The sequence below is a fragment of the Cricetulus griseus genome, assembly GCF_003668045.3.
Source record: "Cricetulus griseus strain 17A/GY chromosome 1 unlocalized genomic scaffold, alternate assembly CriGri-PICRH-1.0 chr1_1, whole genome shotgun sequence".
In the NCBI taxonomy this organism is placed as follows: Eukaryota; Metazoa; Chordata; class Mammalia; order Rodentia; family Cricetidae; genus Cricetulus; species Cricetulus griseus.
Genome location: NW_023276807.1, coordinates 84,448,826 through 84,462,768, shown reverse-complemented (window position 1 = coordinate 84,462,768; position 13,943 = coordinate 84,448,826). Strand labels below are relative to the sequence as shown.

General features: G+C 38.4%; 1 protein-coding gene across 10 annotated transcripts in view; it reads right to left on the bottom strand.

Annotated features, from left to right (window-relative positions):
* The window catches only part of Ehbp1 (EH domain binding protein 1), a 270,164-nt gene that overhangs the window by 227,372 nt on the left and 28,849 nt on the right, over nt 1-13,943 (bottom strand). For all 10 annotated transcript variants that reach the window (XM_035453507.1, XM_035453512.1, XM_035453510.1 and 7 more), the window contains one exon: nt 12,926-12,983. In XM_035453507.1, coding sequence (XP_035309398.1) covers nt 12,926-12,983 — 58 coding nt within the window. The remainder of the gene's footprint in view (nt 1-12,925; nt 12,984-13,943) is intronic.

Here is a 13,943-nt window from a genome sequence, read left to right as displayed (position 1 = left end):
TCAGAGAAATCATCCATCATGATCAAGTAGGCTTCATCCCAGGGATGCAGGGATGGTACAACATACGGAAATCCGTCAATGTAATCCACCATATAAACAGACTGAGGAAAAAAAAACAAAAAACAACAACAAAAAAAAAACACATGATCATCTCACTAGATGCCAAAAATGCCTTTGACAAAATCCAATACCCCTTCATGATAAAGGTCTTGGAAAAATCAGGGATAACAGGAACATACCTCAACATAATAAAAGCAATATGCAGCAAGCCAACAGCCAACATCAAATTAAATGGAGAGAAACTCAACCCAATTCCTCTAAAATTGGGGATAAGACAAGGCTGTCCACTCTCTCCACACCTCTTCAATATTGTCCTTGAAGTTCAAGCGAGAGCAATAAGAGAACAAAAGGAGATCAAGGGGATATAAATTGGAAAGGAAGAAGTCAAACTTTCACTATTTGCAGTTGATAGATAGTCTACATAAGTGACCCCAAAAACTCTACCAGGGAACACCTACAGGTGATAAACACCTTCAGCAAAATGGCAGGATACAAGATTAACTAAAAAAAATCTGTAGCCCTACTACATACAGATGATAAATGTGCTGAGAAAGAAATCAGAGAAAACATCACCCTTTACAATTGCCACAAACAACATAAAATATCTTGGGGTAATGTTAACCACAAAAGTGAAAGACCTGTATCATAAGAATTTTGAGTCTTTAAAGAAAAAAATGAAAGAAGATACCAGAAAATAGAAGGATCTCCCGTGTTCTTGGATAGGTAGGATCAACATAGTAAAAATGTCAATCTTGCCAAAAGCAATCTATAGATTCAATGCAATCCCCATCAAAATACCAGCACAATTCTTCACAGACCTTGAAAGAATAAATCTCAACTTTATATGGAAAAACAAAAGACCCAGGATAGCCAAACAACCCTGTATAATAAAGGAACTTCTGGAGGCATCACCATTCCTGACTTCAAGCTCTATTATAGAGCTATAGTCCTAAAAACAGCTTGGTAATGGCACAAAAATACACAGATAGACCAATGGAATCAAATTGAAAACCCTGATATTAACTCACATAGCTATGAACACCTGATTTTTGACAAAGAAGATAAAGTTATACAATGGAATAAAGAAAGCATCTTCAACAAATGGTGCTAGCATAACTGGATGCTGGCATGTAGAAGACTGCAGATAGATCCATGTCTGTCACCACCCACAAAACTTAAGTCCAAATAAATCAAAGACCTCAACATAAACCATCCACACTGAACCTCTTAGAAGATAAAGTGGGAAATACCCTTGAATTAATTGGTACAGGAGACCGCTTCCTGAACATTACACCAGTAGCACAGACACTGAGATCAACAATTAATAAATGGGACCTCCTGAAATTGTGTAGCTTCTGTAAGGCAAAGGACACAGTCAGCAAGACAAAACGGCAGCCCACAGACTGGGAAAAGATATTCACCAACCCCACATCCGACAGAGGGCTGATCTTCTTAAAATTTATAAAGAACTCATGAAACTAGTTTCCAAAACACCAAATAATCTAATTAAAGAGAATAAATAGAAATAAAAATAATAATAATAAATAGAAATAGAGAATTCTCAACAGAGGAATATAAAATGGCTGAAAGACACATAAGACAGCGCTCAACATCCTTTAGCCATCAGGGAAATGCAAATCAAAACAACTTTGAGATACCATCTTATTCCTGTCAGAATGGCTAAAATCAAAAAACACCAATGACAGTTTATGCTGGAGAGGATGTGGAGAAAAAAGCAACACTCCTCCACTGCTGGTGGGAGTGCCAACTCGTACAGTCACTTGGAAATCAGTATGGCAATTCCTTGGGAAAATGGGAATCAGTCTACCACAAGACCCATCAATTTCCCTCTTAGGCATATACCCAAAAGCACTTTCATACAAGTACATCTGTTCAACTATGTTCATAGCAGCATATTTTTGTAATGGCCAGAACCTGGAAGCAACCTAGATGCCCCTCAACTGAAGAATGGATAGAGAAAATGTGGTACATTTATACAATGGAGTACTACTCAGAGGAAAAGAACAATGGAATCTTGAAGTTCACAGGCAAATGGATGGAACTAGAAGAAACCATTCTGAGCGAGGTAACCCAGTCACAAAAAGACAAACATGAGGGAGCAGGAAGGTTGAGTCGGGGGAAGAATAGAGAAGAGCAAGATAAGAGATACCATAATAGAGGGAGCCATTATAGGTTTAAAGAGAAATCAGGCACTAGGGAAATGTCTGGAGATCTACAAGGATGACACCAACTAACAATCTAAGCAACAGAGGAAAGGCTATCTTAAATGCCCTCTCCTGATAATGAGATTGATGACTAACTTATGTGCTATTCTAGAGCCTTCATCCAGCAGCTGGTGGAAATAGAAGCAGACACCCACAGCTAAACACTGAACTGAACTGGAATCCAGTTGCAGACAAGGAGGAGTGATGAGCAAAGGGGTCAAGACCAGGCTGGTGAAACCCACAGAAACAGCTGACCTGAACAAGGGGGAAGCTCTTGGTCCCCATACTGATTGCTGGGAAACCAGCATGGAACTGATCCAGATCCCATGAATGTGGGTGTTAGCGAGGAGGCCTCAGAAATCTCGGAGGCATCTTGTAGTAGTTCAGTACTTATCCCTAGTATAGGAATGGACCTTGGGAGCCCATTCCACATAGAGGGATACTCCTTCATCCTAGACATACGGGGGAGGGCCTAGGATATGACAGACTCTGAAGACCTCCACATGGAAAGCCTCACCCTCCCTGAGGAGCAGAAAGGGTATGGGATAGGTAGGGTGTTAGTGGGGGGCAGGGGAGGAGGGAAGGGAGAGGGAACTGGGATTGACAACTAAAACAATCTTGTTTCTAATTTAAATTAAAAAATGAAAAAAATAATGATTATTTTTTGACTGAGAAGTTTAAAGCAAATTTATTCCTTAAAAGGAAAATCTCAAATCTGGAGAGATGCTCAGTGGTTAGGAACACAGGCTGACTGTGGAAATCAGTATGGCGACTCCTCAAGAAAATGGGAATGAGTCTACCACAAGATCCAGCAATTCCACTCCTAGGCATATACCCAAAAGAAGCACATTCATATAACAAGGACATATGTTCAACCATGTTCATAGCAGCATTATTTGTAATAGCCAGAAACTAGAAGCAGCCTAGATGCCCCTCACCCAAAGAATGGATAGAGAAATTGTGGTACATTTACACAATGGAGTACTACTCAGAAGAAAAAAAACAATGGAATCTTGAGATTTGCAGGAAAATGGATGGAACTTGAAGAAACCATTCTGAGCGAGCTAACCCAATCACAAAAAGACAAACATGATAGGTACTCACTCATATGTGGACCTGCTTTATGATACATAGTAGTGACCATGCTTTATCAGAGCTGTTTTTAATGATGTTGCTCAGAATGGTTTCCTCCCAGATGATGATTGAGAAGCTAATTTAAAAATGAAAAATGGTGCCAAGTACAAGAGTAACAGAACTGTGCTGTTTTCTGGGATTTTGTTTTTTACTTTTTTGTTGTTGTTGTTGTTGGTTGTTGGTTTTTTTGTTTTTGTTTTTTTTTTGGTTTTTGTTTTTTTTAAATGGAGTGTGCTGGATGTCTCTACAATTTTGTTCAAATGACTGCAGAACCTGGAAAAGCTTTTGCTGCTATTGATGCATAACATATTGCCATTATTGGTATATACATATGATATATATCATATATGTATATGCTAATTGAAAGTTAAATATGTGATGAATCCAAGGTGTTTCAGTGAGTGCTCACCTGTACATGCAAATTTGATTTCATCTTTAGTAAGCAGTAAAGTTATATGCTTGCCAAAAAAAAAAAAAAATAAGTGACACACTGGAAGACAAATATCACACAATTTCAATTTTATGTGTAACCTAGAAATGATGAACTTATGGGAACAGAGAGCAGAATTATGGCTATTAGGCTTCAGTGGGGGTCTTTTAACAATGGGGAAATGATTGGTTTAAGGATATAAAACTGCAGTTGGACAAGAGGCATGGACTCTCTGAAGTCTTGAGGTCTACTGAGAGCATGATAAATATGGTTGATAACAATATGCTATATTTTAAAAGTTGTGAGATAGTATACTTTAAGTGTTCTCAAAACAAAAATGATGAATATGTGTGATATAACATGTTAATTGGTTTAATTTAGCCATGCCATTGTGAACATACTGTATTATGTATCATAATTGTGCATGACTTTATTTATGAGCTAAATAAATGAATGGAAAAGAAAAAAAAAAAGAACACAGGCTGTTCTTCCAGAGGACCTGGGTTCAATTCCCAAAACCCACATGGTAGCTCACAGCCATCTGTAACTCCAGTTCAGGAGATCCAACATCCTCTTCAACACTCTTCTGACCTCCACAGACAAGAGGACTCAAGTGGTATGTGACATACATGCAGAGAGAACAACTGTATACATAAAATTTGGAAAAATCTTTTTTAAGGAAAATCTAATGGGGTAGAGTCATGCATCAATGGTTTCAGAAACTCTGGAGACCAAGGGTTCCAGAAAAATAAGGACAGTGGAGGTGGACAGAGAGGAGGAAAGAAGGAAAGAAAGGAGGAGGGGAGGGGAGGAGGGAGGGAGGGATGGACAGACAGACTAACCATATACTTTGTGTTTAAGTTCATTTCCCCTAAACTGCAATGTTTCTTATTTAGAGCAAGTGAAAGAGAACAGTAGCTTTTCCAGACTCAATTTCTAATTCTCTGATTTGGCAGGTGTTATGCTTATAATCCTTGATCAACAAAATTCCCTTGGAAACTTCACCACCCAAATTTTAAAGTTCATCACCAGTTCACCTTGTGCATTATTACCCAAAGTTGAGCTAAAGGGAGATGTCATGCCAGGGCAGGGGTACTAGAAGTTTTCATCTTTACATGCTGCAAAACTGTGGATGTGTTTGAAGAAGATAATAAAAGCTAACAAAGAATATGTCTATGTGTAAGCCCTCAAACTAAGATCTGATTATGTTAAACTCAAGGCACAAATATAAGAAACCTTCCTATAGGGTAGAAACTATTCATTCACTTACTCTCCAGGTCACTGAGCTAATACCATTTGCTATGCACTGTTCTGGGTTACAGAGTTGTGGAAATTACCTGCCTTAGTGGAGTTTATGGTATATGTAGTAAGAGATGCACAAATTATTCAGGTTACCTGAGTTACAATATGTTACCTGAAGCATAAATGTCATGGGAAGAAATAAAGCACAGAATAAGGAGATAGGGGCCAGAAGAACCCCTATTATTTCCCAAGGCAGTCAGAGGTGGCTTCATGGAAACAGTGACACTTGAGAGAAGAAATCAAATATACAGATACATGAAAAAAAGTTTTCTGAGGGATGGGGACAACAACTGGCACTGAAGCACATCCAAATTTTTAGCAAGGTAACAAGACTGGAGCAGAGTGGCCAAGGAGGAGGAAATGATGCCAGAGACAGTGGAGGCCCAGCCAGATAAAGTCCCACCAGGCCTCTGAAAAGATACTCATCTTTACTTTGCATGAGACATGAAGCTATTGGAAAGTTTAAAACAGAGGAATATTTAAGCCAATGTGTCTACAACAGGCTTCAAACATAATAGAGGAAACAGCTAAGAACAATTAGGAGACCACTGCAACAACAAGGAGAGCTGAGGAAGACTAGACCAGGGATGGTAGAAACTTGGCACACAGTTAGCAACATTCTGGTACACTGTTTTATTTCAGATAGTCAACAAGATCCACTGTTTTATGTATGAGAGAACACAAGTAGCCAGAGCTGATGCTAAAGCTGTTTTGCCCTTGAGGAACTACAAGTAAGAAACTGCTGTTAATGTATATGAGGAAAGGCCAAGTTCAGGAGCTCCGTTTTATATACATCTAATCTCAGTTGCCTATTAGATATACAAGTAGAGGTCTTCAAGTAAATACCAGTTATAATTTTGGAATTATCAGCATACAGATGATACTTAAATCTTGATAATGGATATGATCCTAGGAGAGTAACACCATATAAAGAATAAGAATCTGGGTTGGGATGTAGTTCAATGATAGACAGCTTTCCTGGCATGAACCCCTGGGGGTTGGGAGAGGGTAGTCTGCACTGAGACCTGGGGTGCAGTGTGAACAAAACAAGGAAATGAAACAAAATCAGCAAAGGTGTGTCAGGAGAATAAAGAAAACACAGAAGCATGAGGTACCCTAACCATGTAGTAAAGAAGAGAACCCAATGCTGGTGACAGATAAAACAGCAAAAAGCCTGGAAATGACCACCAAATTCAACAAAGGAGAGCCGCTAACATCCTAACAAGCAGTTTCAATGCAGTAATTCAGAGGTAAAGCCAGACTGGAATGAGCTCGAAAAGAAGAGGAAGAGAAAAACTAAAGCTATTTCATATAAGAACACACTCAACTACTCTGAGGGAAAGAAACAAGTTAGCCACAGTTAGGAAGATAACATCTGAAGAGAATTTGTAAAGACAAAAATACACTTATGCTAATAGTTATGGGAAATAACCAGTTAAAAGGAAAAATGTAATGATGCAGATAGCAAAAAGAAAAAAAATTAAGAAACCAGGTGCTAGCTAGGGAAATTCCCAAGAATCCACAAGGCTGACCCCAGCTAAGATTCCTAGCAATAGTGGAGAGGGTGCCTGAACTGGCCTTCCCCTGTAATCAGATTAGTGACTCCTTGAATTGTCATCATAGAACCTACATCCAGTAACTGATGGGAACAGATGGAGTGATCCACAGCCAAGCACTGCTGAGCTCCTGGAGTTCAGTTAAAGAGAGGTAGGAAGAATCATATGAGCAAGGGGGAGGGTGTCAAGATCATGACTGGGAAAACCATAGAGACAGTTGACCCAAACTAGTGGGAACTCACAGACTCTGGACAACTGGGATCCTGTATCAGACCAAACTAAGTCCTCTGAATGTGTGTGACAGTTATGTGGCTTAATCTGTTGTGGGGTGGCTGGCAGTGGGACCAGGACTTATCCCAGGTACATGAATGGGCTTTCTGGAGCCCATTCCCTATGGTGGGATACCTTGCCCGGCCTTGATTCAGGGGGAGGGGCTTGGTCCTGCCTCAACTTGGTATACCAGACTTTGTTGACTCCCCAGGGGAAGCCTTACCCCCTTGGAGTGGGTGGGAGATGGGATTGGGGAAGGTTGGGAGACAGAAGAAGGAGAGGAAGGGGAGCTGGAGCTAGAATGTGAAATGAAAACAATTAAATAAAAAATTTGTTTTGCAAAAAAAAAAAAAAAAAAAAAAGGAGAAAACTAAAATGACGCAAATAGCAAAAAGAGAAAATTTAAGAGGACTGGCTAGCCTTAGCCAGCAAGGAGACATCTGGGGGTTTTGTTGCTGTGTTTGTTTGTTTGTTTGTTTGTTTGTTTTCCAGGAGCAAAGGCCACTTTCCCATAATAACAGTACATGAGTACAGATGTGCATCAGGGAACATACTTGACAGAAGAGGAAGGGGGCAGAAGGTCCATCTTATTACACAGGACCTGCATTTGTTCACCAGAACCCATTCTAAGCTGGCAGGTGTGGTTATGCACAGCTGTAACCCAGGGCTGGGGAGGCAGAGACAGGAAGGTCCCTGGGACTCACTAGGCAGCCAGTCTAATTTAACTAGTTACCTCCAGGCCCTGCTTAAAATATATTCCTAATAATGACATCAAAGATGTCCTCTGACCTCTTCTTGTACACACACACAACACACACACACACACACACACACACACACACACACACACGAATTTTTTTTTTAAATTAGTTGGGGAAGACAGCTCAGTTGGTAACGTGCTTACTACAAAATATAATGACTTGAGTTACATACTCAGCACCCACACCCACAAAACTGTGGGTATAGTGACATGTCTATGTTTTCTAGGAACTTATTAACTCACAAAGTAGTAATTCAAGAGTTTAAAGCTAGGGAAAAAGTGAAAAGTCTAATGTAGGTACCTAATAATAACTTTGGTGACTAGATACATAGACAGACAGACAGACAGACAGACAGAGACAGATAGAATTATACAGAGCCAATGAAACTGTAAGTTACGAGACATAGATAGGCCAGGCAGTGGTGGCAGACATCTTTAAATCCTGCACTTGGGAAGCAGAGGCAGGCAGATCTCTGTGTGAGTTCAAGACCAGCCTGGTCTACAGAGTGAATCCTAGGACAGGTAGGGCTACACAGAGAAACTGTGTCTTGAGGAGCCACAGAAAGAGAGAGAGAACACATCATTGTTAAGTACAAGTGCTCTAAGAGCCCTGGTCAATTTTCATGCAAGATAATAGAAAAGGATTTCCCTAGAAAGTAATTACATATAGAGATTCATGTAGAAGTATTCACCACCTTAGCATAGTTAGCCAGGCTTTGCCCTATAACTGATAACATTTGTCAGCATTTTAATATAGCTAAGGGATTAGGCACATTACTTAGATCTCTGTATACAGTTTTTCTTTCTTAATTTTGGGTCACATATATTAGTATCTGTCAAAGGCAGGCTGGAAAAAATGTACCACTACTTAATTTAAGATACTATGATGGTAGTATTGATTATGAACTTGCCACAGCTTAGAATGCGAACAGTCTCAATTAAGGAATTATCTTGATTAGGAATTATTTTGCTTGCCTGAAAGCATGTCTGTCAGAGATTTGTCTTGACTATCAACTGACCCAGACCACTGTGGGCAGAACACTCCCTAGGCTTGCCCTGAAGTATGTAACAGTGAAGAAAGCTTGATAAGCAACAAGCAAACAAGTAAGGCAGAATAGGTTGATTCATTTCTCTCTGTTCTTGACTCGGATGTGATGTGACTAGCTGTGTGTATTTCTGCCTTGGTTTCTCTCTATGATGGACTGTAGCTTGGAACTGTAAACTAAAACAAACCTTTCCTCCCTTTAGATGCATTTGTCAGAATGTTTTGTGACAGTAACAGAAATGAAACTTGAACAGGTTCTATACTATAAAATGCACTGATTGTCTTCCAATTATTTCATGTCTCACCTACCTAAAAGATTGGTACTTACTATACAGAATCAAAATGTTTCACTGAGGGGCTAGGGAGAAGGCTAAGCAGTAAAGTGCATGCCATGCAAGGGTGTGAACCTCAGAGTTCAGCAAGCCAGAACCTATGTGAATGCCCAATGGATGTGGCACCTGCCTGGAATCCCAGAATTTGACAGGAGAAACCTGAAGCAAGCCAGCTAGCCAGACTAGCCCAGTCAGCAAGCTCTGGGTTTGAGTGACAGACCCTGCCTCAATATATAAGGTAAAGTACAATCCAGGAAAACACCCTATGTGAACTCTGGCTTCCACATGCATGTGCACACATATGCACACATATGCAACCACACACACACACACACACACACACAGAGAGAGAGAGAGAGAGAGAGAGAGAGAGAGAGAGAGACCAAAAAGTTGCACCTAAAATTTCCAATTTTATACTTCATTAAACTTATATCATACAAATTTTAAAATGTATATGCTCATGTTTCCTATGTCATCTATTAAGCAATTTTACTGTTGTTAACATAACCTCCATCAGGTAAAGCTCCACAGGGTTATCCTTCTTCTTGACATATAAGGGTACACATTTGAAAGGCTCAATCACAAAGCAAGGTTATGGAAGGTGACAGTGACAGCAAAGATTTGACGAGGGTTTTAAAGCTCTGATTTCCCTTTGGTATTCTTACAACTCTCTGCAAACTCCAAATTCTAGTTAGAAAATGGGAGTTTCAACAACAAAAATAACATGCCATATTTATTATTTTATCACAGTTGGCCAGCTGCTACTGTCACATATAATGAAAAATTATTTATGTATACCTTTACAAATCAATTATAGCTTGACAAAGTCTGTTTTATAAATGTCATTACTTGAGAAAGTAGGAAAGCTTCATATTGTGTTAATTGCCCATACTAATTATTTTAATCAAAATGAATCTGCAATGAGCTCTTTAAATAGTTAGCTATAAAATATACATGTACCAACAGAAAATGAGCAATTAACCAGGAATTAAACTTTAAATTAAAAAGGCAAATGTGCCTAATTATTTACTGTCTAATTTAACTGTCAGTATAATATATCTTATCTGAGTGTCAGTTTTAAATTTCCTTATTTAGCTATCATGTGTAATTTATAAAACATTTCTATAAATGTACATGACATATATGTGTGTGTGCATATGTGTGTGTGTTATAGCTTAACACTGTCAGTTCTCACAAACTGTTACAAACCTCTAATATTCCAAGAAAAAGACAGGAATTCTAAAGTACAGTAACATCTGAGGGATGGAATTCCTGGACTGTCCTTATCCACAGATGCTCAACCCTTTACATAAATGGTGTAGTGTCTGTATATGATCTGTGCATTTGCTCCCATGTATTTTAAATCATCGCTAGACATTTACAAATACCCACTACAATGTGGGGTCAGCGTAGCTAACTACTTGTTATCCCATATTGTTTAGGGAATAAAGAGGGGAAGTTGTATATATGTTCAAGACTGACACTATTTTTTTTTTTTTTGAGACAGGTTTCACAAAGACCAGACTGGCCCTGAACAACTGATCCTCCAGTCTCCACCTCCCAAGAACTGAGATTATAGATGGTACCACCACACCTGGCTCACTCACAATTTTCCCCAATATTTTCAATTCATAGTTGGTTGAATCCACATATATGAAACTCCTAAATTCAGAGAGCTGACTGTATAAAGGAGGGTCTTGAAGAACATTAAAACTAAGAAATAAATAGAATGAAAAGTAATTTCTTCCAAAATATACTGGTTTCTGAGAAAAGGAGCCTGTAGCCTCAAGTTTGTATTTTATTATTTAGATTCAAATGATATCTGATATCATATGAGAAAGAATCCTTTCTTCATAAAAACTATTTCATTTGAAATAAGCCATTAAATAACAAAGTATACTAAATATCAAGAATGAGCATTTTCTGAAGTGACCTAAACCTAACTTATTATATTTCCTAAGTCTTTTAGAATATAATTGTTTCTAATTGTCAAAAGAAATAAATTGTTTTCAGTGTTCACTCTGATTATGATTATTGTCATAATCCTCTATCGTGCTTAGTGAACAACTTTATTCTGGTCAATTCCATGAAAGCTGAAGACACAATGAGAAGTACTGTGTCCATTTTTAGAACTCCTTCTCGTTTATATAAATAGATAAGACAGTATCCAGTACCCAAAACTACAAGTAGATGCCTAAAGAAAACGCTGTTCATGGCACTAATCAGCTTAAATTTCTATATTGCTGGTAGGAGTGTTTGGTAGTTTCTTGTGCACACATGTGTTCATGTGTATGAGTGTGTCACACACATGTTCTAGTATGTATGTGTTGTAGGGTACTGTGCACATGTGTATGGTGACCAGAGCCTGATGTCACCTGTCTTCATCTATTACTCTACCTTTTGGCAAGTTCTGTAGTGAAAAGGTACCTATCCAGAGTTGCCTTTCCATGGCCAAGCGAAACAGAAAACACTTGAACAATAGTTATTCTAGCAGTTAACACTGACATGGGTGAAAAGGAGTGCATAATCAGGGGACTGAATAATTAATCAACTTGTAGTATATTCACATAATGGAATGCTATTTGGCAATAAAACCATAAACTACAAGAGCATGAACACATCTCAAAAACATGATGCTGAGCAAAGGAAACCACACATAAGACAGTATTATAGTATATAAAACTATATATAGTACTATTAAAGCTATACAATGCTATACTATTGTAGCATTTTATATGAAATTCAAAAATAGGTAAAATTAGTCTTAAATGACAGAAAATCAAAATAATGCTAATCTCTGAGGGTTGGGAACTGCCTGGAAAAAAGGAACAAAATGAAATTATGCTAATAGAAATCTTCATTTTGATAGGAATATTATTTATGTACATATGCATATATAATTCATATTATAATGTATGTATCACTGTGGTGGTTTGAATAAGAATGGCTCATATATTTGAATGCTTAATCATCAGGGAATAGCAAAACTTGGAAAAGGATTAGGAGGTATGGCCTTGTTAGAGGGAGTGTGTCACTGGGGGTGGGTTTTGATGTTTCAAAATCCCAAAGCCTGGACAAGTGTCTCTCTTCCTGCTGCCTATGGGTCAGATGCAGAACTCTGAGCTACATGTCTGCCCATAGGACACCATGCTCCCCACCATGATGATACTGGACTAAACCTCAAAAACTGTAAAGAAGCCTCAATTAAATGCTTACTTTTGTAAGAGTTGCCATGGTCATAGAGTCTCTTTACAGCAACAGTGATTAAGACACTTAACTGAATAAGGTTTGGTTATTTATTGATGCATAAGTTTGAGCTTAATAAAACTAGAGGTCAGATGTGGTGGCACACACTCGTACTCCCATCACTCAGGAGGTACAAAAGGAAAAATCACAAGTTCTAAGCCAGCCTAAGATACAAAGTGAGGCACTGTACCAAAAACAAATAAAACCACCTTGGGACAATTTTTTAATATTTCAATTACCATTTAACAAACTTTTCTTAATAGAGGTCTGTCTATAAGGAAAAACCAACATTCAATAAATATGCTTATAATTGTATGCGCACAAGAAATATATTTATCTAAAGAATGGGAGATTTAAAATAGTTACAGAACTGCTGCTGAACATTTTAAAATTCTATTTTAGTCTCTACTAAACTTTACTACCAGTACAAAGAGAAAAAGTCACCTCCTCCTCGCCTGTGACCCAGCAAGAACTCACTCCTTAATGCTGAGTCCTTCCCTCAACATCTGCACAAACTAACCCTCGGCACAAGTGTGTAAGTGGTAATTGTTCAGAGTGGACTCACCTTGGAAGACTTCCTTCGGCTTCTTCTTGTCCAGACTACCACCAGTTTATCTGGTTGCCTGTTAAATTTAAAAAAAAACAAAAAAAAAACTAAATTTAGTTTTAGTACCTTTAAAGGGACAAAAGTGGGCTAGGGGTGGCTCCGTAGGTGAAATGCTTTCTAAGCAAGCACAAGGACCTGATTTCACATCCCTAGTACCCAGATAAAGGCTGGATGTGGCAGTATGTCCTGTAACCTCGTGCAGAGGGCACAGAGGCAGGAGGATCCCAGCAGCTCGTCAGTCAGCCAGCCAGGTCAAAATGATGGCCACAGGTTCAGTGAGAACCCTGTCTAAGAAACTAAGACGGGGAGTGATAAAGATTATCAGAAATTGACGTCTGGCTTCTACACACAAACACACAGGTAAATGCATGCATGTGCACAAACATACACACACCCACACACACATACACGCAAAAGTGTCTTCTACTTTAGATTACACAAAATAGTTAAGCTTCAAACAGAGTCCTATATCCAAATACAGTAGATACTAAATTCAGATATGATCTAATTGAAATAACTAATAGTTCCTTGATAGACTTTTCTTTAAAAAGTATACCAAGCTAACTTACTGCAAGAAACCAAGTAGAACACAATACAAAGAATTGACTATAACTTTAAAAAGAAAAGCACACATCAATTTCCTCCATAAATGTTGTACTTTTCAAGCATTAACTCTTTTAAGTTAGAGAAAATAAGCATAAAGGGCACTTTCATAAAACTGGACTGTGGGCTACACTACCGTGTTTCATGCATACAAACAATGCTTACAGTTTTCAGACATTTTTGTAATCATCAAATTATCCTCAAAAAAACAATGCTGTGCCGAAAAATACACACAGTGCAAACTATGACCTGTATAAGGTTGTAAGCAACCATAAAAAACCGACAGAACCCAGACTGTAACTGGGACTTCCCAAGCTCATCTTCTGCCAGTGGAAATACATCTTTAGCTAATATAACTAAGTTCTTCATGCTT